This window comes from Nerophis lumbriciformis, linkage group LG26 (assembly GCF_033978685.3).
Source record: "Nerophis lumbriciformis linkage group LG26, RoL_Nlum_v2.1, whole genome shotgun sequence".
Lineage (NCBI taxonomy): Eukaryota > Metazoa > Chordata > Actinopteri > Syngnathiformes > Syngnathidae > Nerophis > Nerophis lumbriciformis.
In genome coordinates this window covers 6,947,501-6,961,862 of record NC_084573.2, presented here as the reverse complement: position 1 = coordinate 6,961,862, position 14,362 = coordinate 6,947,501, and the positions used below count along the sequence as shown (strand labels likewise).

Genomic DNA, 14,362 nt, shown 5'->3' with positions numbered 1-14,362 from the left:
ACATCTGCACCTTAACACAACATAAACACAACAGAACAAACACCCAGAATCCCATGCAGCCCTGACTCTTCTGGGCTACATTATACACCCCTGCTACCACCAAACCCCGCCCCCACCCCAACCCTGCTCCCTCACACATCAACCCCCCCCCCCCCCCCTCTCTCTCTCTGTGCGTCGGTTGAGGTGGGCGGGGTTTGGTAGCAGGGGTGTATAAGGCTGCATGGGATTCTGGGTATTTGTCCTGTTGTATTTATGTTGTGTTACGGTGCAGATGTTCTCCCGAAATTTGTTTGTCATTCTTGTTTGGTGTGGGTTCACAGTGTGGCGCATTATTAGTAAGAGTGTTAAAGTTTTTTTTTTTATACCGCCACCGTCAGTGTGACCTGTGTGGTTGTTGACCAAGTATGCTTTGCTGTCACCTACGTGAGCAAGCGGAAGCCCCATACAATGTGTGGCTGATCAGGCACGCTGGCTGTAGTGGGTGCTATGCTGTACCATCACGGCACGCATGACGCTGAGCCATTCATTTAAAACCCGCGTGCCGCACCAGCTTTCAAATTCTACATAAAGGTGTGGGCAGTGTGTCTGAGACCTCTGGGTTATACATAGCACAAAGCAAAAAAAACAACCTTTGTATGCAGTGTTATTTCATTTAAAATTTCAAAAAAATTTGCGGCTCCCATTGTTTTCTATAATTTGTGAAACTGGTCAAAATGGCTCTTTGACTGGTAAAGGTTGCCGACCCCTGCCCTAGACTAACACCCTCCCTTCCACATCCCACCCCCCAGATTGTAAATAATGTAAATAATTCAATGTATATACTCTGATGATTAACTTGTGTGATGACTGTATTATGCTGATAGTATATATATATATACTAGGGCTGGGCGATATGGCCTTTTTTTAATATCTCGATATTTTTAGGCCATATCGCGATACACGATATATATCTCGATATTTTGCCTTAGCCTTGAATGAACACTTGATGCATATAATCACAGCAGTATGATGATTCTATGTGTCTACATTACAACATTCTTCTTCATACTGCATTAATATATGCCACTTTTAAACTTTCAGGCAGAGAAGGAAATCACAACTAAGTCAATTTAGCAAAAGTGTATTTATTAAACAGTTATTAAGCAGTGGTACAAACATTCATGTCATTTCCAAACAAAAAGTGCAAGATTGTCAGAGACATTTTAAAACAAGCGATTAGTTTAAAACATGATGTCACACAAGATATTTCAATAAGTGTCAAATAAAAATGAACTGCTTAATAGGAAATCAAATAGTGTATGTCCTTCGCTATGTGGTAGGTTCCTGCGGACGTTATCTCCTTCTGTTGTTGACTCTGTTTATCATACGGTGTTGATGTGGAAATGTTTGCCTCGGCATTTTGTGGGTGTGGCACCGAACGGAGATGTTGACATGCGGAGTAAGCACTCTTCAACTCTAGCGGGTGACTTTTCAAATGATGCTACATAGTAGCAGTAATGCTACTTTTTGTAGAAACGCTTTCGCCCCACACTTGATAAATTACGGTTGTCTGTTCGACATATTCCCACTTGAAGCCAAACCACCGCCAGACGATGGACCCCCTGCTGTTTTTCTTGGGAATTAATTATTCCTTCATTTGTTACCAGATTCGCGCCTTCTTTCTCTCGTATTACCACTCGCATCACAGCTAACTTTAGCCATGCTGCTACCTCTCTGCTCAAGGAGGGCGTATACGTATGTGACGTATGACGTGACAGTATGTGATGTGTGTAAGGTGCGCTTGTTGTCTGTGAGAAGGAGAGACAAGACAGAGTGAGTAAAGCATGTAGTGTAATGCCCGCAGCTAAAAGCAACTGCGTGAGAACGTATACTCGAATATCACGATATAGTCATTTTCTATATCGCACAGAGAAAAACCCGCGATATATCGCGTGTATCGATATATCGCCCAGCTCTAATATATACCATGAATTGATTAACGTGGACCCCGACTTAAACAAGTTGAAAAACGTATTGGGGTGTTACCATTTAGTGGTCAATTGTACGGAATATGTACTGCACTGTGCAATCTACTGATAAAAGTCTCAATCAATCAATCAAAAGGAAAAATGCTAATATGATGTTTGATGAATTCACTGTTGTTCAAGTCTGTTTACTGTAAATTCCCTAGGTACTGTGTTTAATGTCTTTAAAGGGGAACATGATCACATTTTCAGAAGGGTTAAAACCATTAAAAATCAGTTCCCAGTGGCTTATTATATTTTTCGAAGTTTTTTTCAAAATGTTACCCATCACGCAATATCCCTAAAAAAAGCTTCAAAGTGCCTGATTTTAACCATCGTTATAAGCACCCGTCCATTTTCCTGTGACGTCACATAGTGAAGCCAACACAAACAAACATGGCGGAAAGAACAGCAAGCTATAGCGACATTAGCTCGGATTCAGACTCTGATTTCAGCGGCTTAAGCGATTCAACAGATTACGCATGTATTGAAACGGATGGTTGTAGTGTGGAGGCAGGTAGCGAAAACGAAATTGGAGAACGGGAACGGCGTGGCGAAGTTGGTAGAGTGGCCGTGCCAGCAATCGGAGTATTGCTGGTTACTGGGGTTCAATCCCCACCTTCTACCATCCTAGTCACGTCCGTTGTGTCCTTGGGCAAGACACTTCACCCCTTGCTCCTGATGGCTGCTGGTTAGCGCCTTGCATGGCAGCTCCCGCTATCAGTGTGTGAATGTGTGTGTGAATGGGTGAATGTGGAAATACTGTCAAAGCGCTTTGAGTACCTTGAAGGTAGAAAAGCGCTATACAAGTATAACCCATTTATCATTTATAAGAAGAAACTGAAGCTATTGAGCCATATCGGTTTGAACCGTATGCGACGAAAACGACACGACAGCCAGCGACACGGGAGAAAGCGAGGACGAATTCGGCGATCGCCTTCTAACCAACGATTGGTATGTGTTTGTTTGGCATTAAAGGAAACTAACAACTATGAACTAGGTTTACAGCATATGAAATACATTTGGCAACAACATGCACTTTGAGAGTGCAGACAGCCCAATTTTCATCAATTAATATATTCTGTAGACATACCCTCATCCGCGCTCTTTTCCTGAAAGCTGATCTGTCCAGTTTTGGAGTTGATGTCAGCAGGCCAGGGAAGCTAGGGTCGATGTGAGCCAAGACATCCAGCTCGTCTGCGGGAACAAACTGCCGCCATTGCTTCCCGTGCTACCGAGGTCCTTTGTCCCTGAATTGCTCACACACTCCGGCAGATTCAATGGGGGTCTGGCGGCAGATTCCTTTGACTTTATCGTTGGAAATGCATCTGCTTTGAGTGTCGCAGGATATCCACACATTCTTGCCATCTCTGTCGTAGCATAGCTTTCGTCGGTAAAGTGTGCGGAACAAACGTCCAATTTCTTGCCACTTTCGCATCTTTGGGCCACTGGTGCAACTTGAATCCGTCCCTGTTCGTGTTGTTACACCCTCCGACAACACACCGACGAGGCATGATGTCTCCAAGGTACGGAAAACAGTCAAATAAACGGAAAATAACAGAGCTGATTTGACTCGGTGTTTGAGAAAATGGCGGATTGCTTCCCGATGTGACGCCACGTTGTGACGTCATCGCTCCGAGAGCGAATATTAGAAAGGCGTTTAATTCGCCAAAATTCACCCATTTAGAGTTCGGAAATCGGTTAAAAAAATATATGGTCTTTTTTTCTGCAACATCAAGGTACATATTGACGCTTACATAGGTCTGGTGATAATGTTCCTCTTTAATGACAGAAACCTTATTTAAATGTCTAGTGATATTTTGTTAAAAGCCAAATATGTTCATGGTGTTTCACAGGAACCAAACTGTATTTAATTGCACCATGTGAAACTGATTTAGAAAAATCCAGCAAATAACTTGAAAACAGGCACTTTGACTCGAAATAATGTGAATTTAGATAAATAGTTATATGTGTATTTCAATGTGAGTGGAGAGAAATGAATACTAAACACTAGAGATGTCCGATAATGGCTTTTTTGCCGATGTTCCGATATTGTCCAACTGTTAATTACCGATTCCGACGTAAACCGATGCCGATATATACAGTCGTGGAATTAACACATTATGATGCCTAATTTTGTTGTGATGCCCCGCTGGATGCATTAAACAATGTAACAAGGTTTTCCAAAATAAATCAACTCAAGTTATGGGAAAAAATGCCAACATGGCACTGCCATATTTATTATTGAAGTCACAAAGTGCATTTGTTTTTAACATGCCTCAAAACAGCAGCTTGGAATTTGGGACATGCTCTCCCTGAGAGAGCATGAGGAGGTTGAGGCGGGCGGGGTTGAGGTGGGGGGTTAGCATCCCGGAAGAGTTAGTGCTGCAAGGGGTTCTGGGTATTTGTTATGTTGTGTTACGGTGCGGATGTTCTCCCGAAATGTGTTTGTCATTCTTGTTTGGTGTGGGTTCACAGTGTGGCGCATATTTGTAACAGTGTTAAAGTTGTTTATACGGCCACCCTCAGTGTGACCTGTATGGCTGTTGACCAACTATGCTTGTATTCACTTTTGTGTGTGAAAAGTCGTAGATATTATGTGACTGGGCCGGAACGCAAAGGAAGTGCCTTTTAAGGTTTATTGGCGCTCTGTACTTCTCCCTACGTCCGTGTACACAGCGGCGTTTTAAAAGTCATACATTTTACTTTTGAAACCGATACCGATAATTTCCGATATTACATTTTAAAGCATTTATCGGCCGATAATATCGGCAGTCCGATATTATCGGACATCTCTACTCCCAATAACTGCATTGCTCTTCATTTAGAACAAGCCGATTATTACAAGTTAGAATAAAAAAATAAATACATACTATACGTATTCTTGTTTCTTGTGAATGATAAGTAAACCCCCCCCCCCCCCAAAAAAGTAAAGTAGCTTAGAGCTGATGCAAACAGGTGCGACTTCAGTGGTGCCATTTCTACATACAGCTACACAAGTAAAACACTAGTTTAACTTGTATATGTGGGGAAAACATTTTTTTGTGTTAAATCTCTTCTCTTAAACCACTAGAACAAACACATGCCTGCCAGTCTTAAGTTTTAATTTTTAGTCATGTTCCATGTTCTCCTTTGGGTGTACGAGCAGCTGTCATGTTTAATATGTAAACTTAATCCGCTGTGATTGTTTAGTCTTTGTTTTCATTAGAGATGTCGATGCCGATAAATGCTTTAAAATGTAATATCGGAAATTATCGGTATCGTTTTTTTTATTATCGGTATCGTTTTTTTGTTTTTTTTACTATTGTTTTTTTTAATTAAATCAACATAAAAAACACAAGATACACTTACAATTAGTGCACCAACCCAAAAAACCTCCCTCCCCCATTTACACTCATTCTTTCTGTTATTAATATTGTGGTTCCTACATTATATATCAATATATATCAATACAGTCTGCAAGGGATACAGTCTGTAAGCACACATGATTGTGCGTGCTGCTGGTCCACTAATAGTACTAACCTTTAACACTTAATTTTACTCATTTTCATTAATTACTAGTTTCTATGTAACTGTTTTTATATTGTTTTACTTTCTTTTTTATTCAAGAAAATGTTTTTAATTTATTTATCTTATTTTATTTTATACATTTAAAAAAAAAAGACCTTATCTTCACTAGGGCTGCAACAACTAATCGATTATAGAAATAGTTGGCGATTAATTTAGTCATCGATTCTTTGGAGCTATGTTATGCGCATGTGCAGAGGCAATTTTTTTATATTTAAATTTTTTTTTTAAATTTTTTATATATAAACCTTTATTTATAAACTGCAACATGTACAAACAGCTGAGAAACAATAATCAAAATAAGTATGGTGCCACTAATAGTACTAACCTTTAACACTTAATTTTACTCATTTTCATTAATTACTAGTTTCTATGTAACTGTTTGTATATTGTTTTACTTTCTTTTTTATTCAAGATTTTTTTTTTAAATTATTTATCTTATTTTATTTTATATTTTTTTTTAAAAAGGACCTTATCTTCACTAGGGCTGCAACAACTAATCGATTAAATCGATTATAGAAATAGTTGGCGATTAATTTAGTCATCGATTCTTTGGATCTATGCTATGCGCATGTGCAGAGGCAATTTTTTTATATTTTAATTTGTTTTAATTATTTTTTTTATTTTTTATAAACTTTTATTTATAAACTGCAACATGTACAAACAGCTGAGAAACAATAATCAAAATAAGTATGGTGCCAGTATGCTTTTTTTTTTTCTTCAATAAAATACTGGAAAGGATAGAAATGTAGTTTGTCTCTTTTATCCGATTATTAATCGATTAATCGAAGTAATAATCGACAGATTAATCGATTATCAAATTAATCGTTATTTGCAGCTAAGGCTGAAACGACGCGTCGACACAGTCGACGTCATCGGTTACGTAAATACGTCGACGCCGTTTTTGTTCGTCGACGCGTCGCATATTTACATCACACTATCGTCATGGCGGAGCGCAAAGCAGATGGTGCGAGCGAGGGGAAAAAAGTCGTCAAAAGTGTGGGAGTATTTCAATAAACGGCCTAATAATGTTGTTGTATGCACACTGTGTCGAGCGGAAATGGCCTATCATAGCAGCACAACGGCTTTGAACGAACATTTGAAAAGAAAACACCCGACAGCGTTCTTGCCATCACCATCAACTAGTCAATCGTCCGCGTGAGTATACGTTGTCATCATTACACAAAAACATGAATGTGTCATTTGTATCTGCGTTGTAAATTCATAAACTAAAGCACCGTTTCACTCTGAGAGGCGCGTTTGGCGTGCCTGTTCAGTGTTTACAAAGACGCGCTCCTCTTTAACGCTGTGGAGAGGCGGGGTTGGCGAGCGAGCGGCGAGGCAATCGTGCACGACGCCGCAATCGGCACGATCATCCAATCTCCTCTCGCTGAAGAAAAGGGGAGCAACAGAGAGAGAGGGAAGAGAGACTGGAAGGAGCCAGAGTGAAGCTGACGTGGAGCGAGAGAGGAGAGACAGAGGACGACGAGCGAGCGAGGAAGAGGAGCTGAAAAGCGAGGAAAGAAAGAGAAAAGAGTTGGAAGAGAAAAGACTTTGTGTAAAATTAAAAGAGTGTAAACCTGGCAAAGCCGCCTGGCGTTCAGTCTGTCGGTCCTGAAAGAACCCCACGGCACAAGACGTGTCACAAACGCTAACGTTAATTAGTTGTGCAAATACCTTTTACAACATTAACAGTTACATATACTATGTACAAACCAACAATTAACTTTCACTTTAATCATACTATCATTGTTGTGTTATTAAGCAAAATAAGCAATACTTTTACTTTTGTTGAAATGTTTACACTGTTGTTACAGAATATTTCGTTTTGCACGTTTTTGTATTGGATGTTTATCATTATTTTTGCACATTTTAGCAAATAAGCAATGCTTTTACTTTTGTTGAAATGTTTACACTGTTGTTACAGAATATTTCCGTTTTGCACTTTTTTGTATTGGATGTTTATCTTTATTTTTGCACATTTTAAAGCAAAATAAGCAATACTTTTACTTTTGTTGAAATGTTTACACTGTTGTTACAGAATATTTCCGTTTTGCACTTTTTTGTATTGGATGTTTATCATTATTTTTGCACATTTGAGCAAATAAGCAATACCTTTACTTTTGTTGAAATGTTTACACTGTTACAGAATATTTCGTTTTGTACTTTTTTGTATTGGACGTTTATCATTATTTTTGCGCATTTTAGCAAATAAGCAATGCTTTTACTTTTGTTGAAATGTTTACACTGTTGTTACAGAATATTTTCGTTTTGCGCTTTTTTGTATTGGATGTTTATCTTTATTTTTGCACATTTTAAAGCAAAATAAGCGATACTTTTACTTTTGAAATGCTTATACTATTGCAGAATATTAAGGTTTGCACTAGATGTTTACTTTTATATTTGCACATTTAAAAGCAAATAAGCTACTTTTAATTTTGTTAAATGTTAAAAGTTTTAAATGTTTACATTGTTACAGAATATTTTGTCATGTTGTTGTCAATGTTGACTGAGTGGCCATACTTTTTTTTTTTTTTTTGTAAATAAAAGCCATGCCTTTTGAAAAAACTGGCCTAAATTTATTTTTTCATCTTCATTTTAAATAAAAAAAAATCGGTAAAAGGAAAAATAATCTATAGATTAATCGAAAAAATAATCTATAGATTAACCGATTAATCAAAAAAAATAATCTATAGATTAATCGATAGAAAAATAATCGTTAGCTGCAGCCTTATTTGCAGCCCTAATCTTCACCATACCTGGTTGTCCAAATTAGGCATAATAATGAGTTAATTCCACGACTGTATATATCGGTATCGGTAATTAAAGAGTTGGACAATATCGGATATCGGCAAAAAGCCATTATCGGACATCCCTAGTTTTCATTAGTTGTTGTATTGCGTCTGTTATTCCCTGATGTACGGTATGGTTATGGCATCTTACATATCTCAATGTGGTGACTGATTACATACCTGCCAACTACTCCGGTTTTCCCGTAATTAGTACGGTTTTCATCAACCTACGGTTGCAGTGATAAAAAATACGGTTTTTCATTAATTAAATTTTTTTTTTTTTTTTTAAGTTTTATTCACAAAATCGCGTAACAACAATGACAATCGACACTGCTTCCCGTAACTTCCTATCGAGCCATTCCGAATGCCATGCGCGAGGCTATTTATAGCACCGCTGCCAAGCACGAGGCACCAGTTGCCATTGTTTCCAAACGAGCGAACGATCATGGAATCAGCCGGAAAAAAATCGCAAACGAGTCTTAAACCGAAAAGAAAACTGCAGTCATTCCGTGAAGAATATTCAAAAGCCTATACGGGAATAATTATCCGTTCCAAAAAGGGTGAAAACTACGCGAATTGCACCTTGTGCAGACAAGATTTTTCGATCGGACACGGAGGAATTAGCGATGTAAAAGACCACGTTGGGACAAAAAAACACAAGTCTAATGCCGTTGCTAGTGATACAAGTGGAAAACTTTCAACGTTTTTCGTCGCCCAAACAGATTCTTTGGATGTGATAAATGCCGAAGTTTTATTTACGGAGGCAATAATTGAGCATAATAATGACACCAATTTTTTTTTTAATGGAATTTTTAGTACTGTTTTACCATTTGTTTACTGTAAAAAGTGTTTATACTGTTTATACTTTCAATTAACAAATTGAAGTCTTGTGAAAGGTTGACAGGATAACTGGCATTAACTGTCAAAATAATTTCAAACTATTGAAGTTAGCTTACAGAATAAACATGTCAATCAACCCATATGATTTTTGCTGTAATATTTTTGTTTTGAAAAGTCACTGTGACTGATAGACAAGTGATGGTTTTAGCAACATTTTAACCTGTCTGAATGCTAATAAACATTTTGCGTCGGGGGGCGAAGTGAACCCCCCACCAGGACTTTGTCCTGGACCCTGGCTACTAGGTTTTTCTGATTTCAAAAGTTGGCAGGTATGTGATTAGCTCCTCTGAGAAATGATCAGAACATACGCTGGTGCAGGACAATGTCTCATGTGACTGAGCAAACTGGACTTTTCTAAAGCATGTGTTTTTGTCTTCTTGTGTCCTGCAGTCATCTGTGGGAAAAAAAACATATTCTCCCTGAGCAGCAAGAGTGGACCTCAAGAATGGAGCAGGATGAACCAAAGCAACCCCACATTAAAGAGGAAGAGGAGGAGGAGCCACTTACCTCTTACATTAAGGAGGAGAAGCAGTCAGAGCCCTCCCTCGCCTTACAGAGAAAGAGGGACCACTGCCAATTTGACCACATCAAAGAGGAAGAGGAGGAGCCACATTCCCCCCACATTAAAGAGGAAGAGGAGGAACACAGCATCAGCCAGGAGGGAGAGCCTCTTGAAGGACTGGAGGAGTTTCCAGTGATTGGTGTCATTGTGAAGAGTGAAGATGATGAGGCCAAAAGTGAAAGTGAGGTGAAGAGAGAGGCGGAGCCTCCAAGCAGCAGCTCAACAGAAGCTGATAGAGACCACTGTGGAGGATCACAAGCAGACAAGCTCTTAGCTCCACTATCAGATAGTGAGGACACAACGTCACACTCTCCTGACACTGATGATGAAGACTCTAAAGATGATATGTCACATCACACTGACAACACACACTTCACATGTTCTCACTGCGACAAAACCTTTAAACGCCCACGTTGTCTTAAAACACACGAGAGAAGACACACACTAGATGTAAAACCCTTTTCCTGCTCAGGGTGTGGAAAATGTTTTTCACGGAAAAATGGTTTGAAAGAACACATGAAAGTACACACTGGAGAAAAACATTTTTCCTGCCCGGTATGCGGTGAATGTTTTGTGTCGAGTCAAAATCTGAAAAAACACATGAGAACACACACTGGAAAAAAACCGTTTTCCTGCTCAGAATGTGGAAAATGTTTCTCCAGAAAAAATGGTTTGAAACAACACATGCAAATCCACACTGGAGAAAAACCTTTTTCCTGCTCGGTATGCAGTAAATGTTTTGTGTCAAGTCAAAATTTGAAAAGACACAAAAGATTACACACTGGAGAAAATGAGGATGAAGACTCAATGTGTCACACTGACAACACACACTTGAAATGTTCTCAGTGCGACAAACATTTTAAGTACCATTGTCATTTGAAAGTACACATGAGAATACACACCGGAGAAAAACCTTTCCCTTGTTCAATCTGTGGACAATGTTTTACACGAAGACAGTCTTTGAAAAAACACATAAGATTACACACCGGAGAAAAACCGTTTACCTGTTCAATGTGTGGAAAAGGTTTAAACCAAAAAAGTGATTTAGAAAGACACATGAGATTACACACCGGAGAAAAACCTTTTTCCTGTTCAATCTGCGGCAAAGAGTTCGCCGTAAAGCACAATTTGAAAACACACATGAGAACACACACTGGAGAAAAACCTTTTTCCTGCCCAGAATGTGGCAACGGTTTTGCGCAAAAATCTTATTTGAAAGAACACCTGAGGACACACACTGGAGAAAAAACGTTTTCCTGCTTAGAATGTGGTAGAGCTTTTGGACGACAAATTGTGCTGAAAGAACACATGAAAATACACACTAGAGAAAAACCTTTTTCTTGTTCAAGCTGTGGTGAAGATTCTGTACAAAGACAAACTTTAAAAGAACACACAAGTGAGAAAGTGTTGAGTTGCAGTGTGTGTGGTGAAAGATTCTCTTCTAAGTACCAGTGTAAGAAACACAAGTGTGCTGGTGAGAACAGCAGCAGCAAATGAAGCTGCAGGATTTGAAAATAAACTGTAAAAACTTTAAAGGGGAACATTATCACCAGATCTATGTAAGCGTCAACATATACCTTGATGTTGCAGAAAAAAGACCATATATTTTTTTAACCGATTTCCGAACTCTAAATGGGTGAATTTTGGCGAATTAAACGCCTTTCTATTATTCGCTCTCGGAGCGTGATGTCACATCGGGAAGCAATACGCCATTTTCTCAAACACCGAGTCAAATCAGCTCTGTTATTTTCTGTTTTTTTCGACTGTTTTCCGTACCTTGGAGACATCATGCCTCGTCGGTGTGTTGTCGGAGGGTGTAACAACACGAACAGGGACGGATTCAAGTTGCACCAGTGGCCCAAAGATGCCAAAGTGGCAAGAAATTGGACGTTTGTTCCGCACACTTTACCGACGAAAGCTATGCTACGACAGAGATGGCAAGAATGTGTGGATATCCTGCGACACTCAAAGCAGATGCATTTCCAACGATAAAGTCAAAGAAATCTGCCGCCAGACCCCCATTGAATCTGCCGGAGTGTGTGAGCAATTCAGGGACAAAGGACCTCGGTAGCACGGCAAGCAATGGCGGCAGTTTGTTCCCGCAGACGAGCGAGCTAAACCCCCTGGATGTCTTGGCTCACACCGTCCCTTATGCCACCGAAGATGATCAAGAGAAGAATATCGACCCTAGCTTCCCTGGCCTGCTGACATTAACTCCAAAACTGGACAGATCAGCTTTCAGGAAAAGAGAGCGGATGAGGGTATGTCTACAAAATATATTAATTGATGAAAATTGGGCTGTCTGCACTCTCAAAGTGCATGTTGTTGCCAAATGTATTTCATATGCTGTAAACCTAGTTCATAGTTGTTAGTTTCCTTTAATGCCAAACAAACACATACCAATCGTTGGTTAGAAGGCGATCGCCGAATTCGTCCTCGCTTTCTCCCGTGTCGCTGGCTGTCGTGTCGTTTTCGTCGGTTTCGCTTGCATACGGTTCAAACCGATATGGCTCAATAGCTTCAGTTTCTTCTTCAATTTTGTTTTCGCTACAACCATCCGTTTCAATACATGCGTAATCTGTTGAATCGCTTAAGCCGCTGAAATCCGAGTCTGAATCCGAGCTAATGTCGCTATAGCTTGCTGTTCTATGCGCCATGTTTGTTTGTGTTGGCATCACTATGTGACGTCACAGGAAAATGGACGGGTGTATATAACGATGGTTAAAATCAGGCACTTTGAAGCTTTTTTTAGGGATATTGCGTGATGGGTAAAATTGTGAAAAAAACTTCGAAAAATAAAATAAGCCACTGGGAACTGATTTTTAATGGTTTTAACCCTTCTGAAATTGTGATAATGTTCCCCTTTAAATTTGACTTTCTAACAACATCAGCACATGTAACATGTGACATCATTGTTGTGTGAGTAACACAGTCTTGTTGATATACTTCTAACATGTTTTGATACGATATATTAGTGCTTTTTTTCAGTCAAGTTTATGCAGTAACAAACAACATTGTGTTCTTTGATTTGGAAATGAACAGAACAATTTGACTGCAAAGGTGAGAGTAAATGGTACACAAAATGTTACATACAATAATTATTTTATGTATAAATAGATATTCATAATTCACTGTTATACTCATTCCTAGTGTTTATAGGTATGTGTAATAATGAAGTGTTTTCATATCTAACTAGATTCCATAAATGAACTCCTTTATATGATATACATATTTGTTTTACATGTGTTCATACCTTTGCTTTTGAGTACACATAAATCCCTCTTAGTTCATATTTACTGGTTCACATCTGAAACATCTTCTGGACCACTTCTGGAAGCATATTATTATTTACTTTATACATCATTTGTGCAGTTGTGTTTTATACAATATCATTTATTTTTTAAATGTGTGACTATGCATCATTTGTTGGGTCTCTTTAATCCATTCTATTAAGTATCTGTTGTTACTCTCTTTTGCAGTATAAATATTGTTTTGTGATTGTTGTATACGTATGTCCCCATACCTTTATGCAATAAGCATAAAAAATGGATACAATAAATGTAGTTAATATTTGTTGAGTGTGTGTTTTGTTGTATTGAATATTGCAGTTATAGGCCAGCAAGGCCTTCTCTGGTGGCCTAACATAACCAGAAATCATGATCATAATTAAAGATACAAGTAATTTTTAATTTACTTTACCTAAATATCTAAAAGTACTCTCTTCATGTCATATTATGCTCATTCCAATGCTGTTGTTTTTAGTTTAGACTTTGTATCCAATCAGAATTCAGCTAGCTTATGTTGCCATGCTGTACCAAATTTGCCTGGGGCGGTAACGGACACATACAGTTGATAGACAGTTGCGATAGCCAATCAGATCACAAGTTGTTCTCAGTAAGGCCTTCTAGCTGGCCTAACACTGATTGGATACTCACTTGGGAGTCTACACCGAAATATCTATTACACAAGACAAGAAGAAGGAATCAGGCGGAGACAGAGTTCAATTTTTCTCATGTGGAGAAACGTTTGGGGCTGCACACTCAGTTACAGTTTCACCCTACGCTCTAAGGTACAGTCCCACGTGCTCCTCTATTTATTCGGGAGTTCCCTAGTTAACATCACTGAGGCTGCTTCTGAAAGGAGGGGTAATGCAAGCAGCCCCAGTAGACACAATACGTGATTATTCAGAATGGAAATGTGCTGACACTCGTGATTTTGGCCTGTCTCTGTTTTGTCTGCGTTGAGGTACTCGATGTCCGTCCTTGGCTGTCAGCAGGCAGGGTCTGGAAACAAACTGCTGCTGCGAGACAACTCGCAATGGAAGATTGCAAGTTGTGTGCCTTTGCACAGATAGAAAAGTACAGCTTCAGCACAATTGATAATAACTATAGCAACAGCCTTCAAGCAAAAGAGTTGTGTGATAATTATCATGTAGAAAGTTGGAACGCAAATGGCGCGCGACCAAGCTTGAGGTTTTCCATCAAGCATGGAGTGATAGTTTAATATTGTATAAACGCATGCTTACCTTAGCTAAAGCT

General features: G+C 39.0%; 2 protein-coding genes across 2 annotated transcripts in view; one reads left to right on the top strand and one right to left on the bottom strand.

Moving 5' to 3' along the window:
* LOC133623526 (uncharacterized) overlaps positions 1–14,362 on the bottom strand; it is a 92,648-nt gene that overhangs the window by 46,708 nt on the left and 31,578 nt on the right. The gene's annotated exons all lie outside the window — the stretch shown is intronic.
* On the top strand, positions 9,668–12,180 carry LOC133623986 (uncharacterized). Its single transcript, XM_061987550.2, has one exon. The coding sequence runs from the start codon at positions 9,708–9,710 to the stop codon at positions 11,319–11,321; it is 1,614 nt and encodes a 537-aa protein (XP_061843534.2). The 5' UTR covers positions 9,668–9,707; the 3' UTR covers positions 11,322–12,180.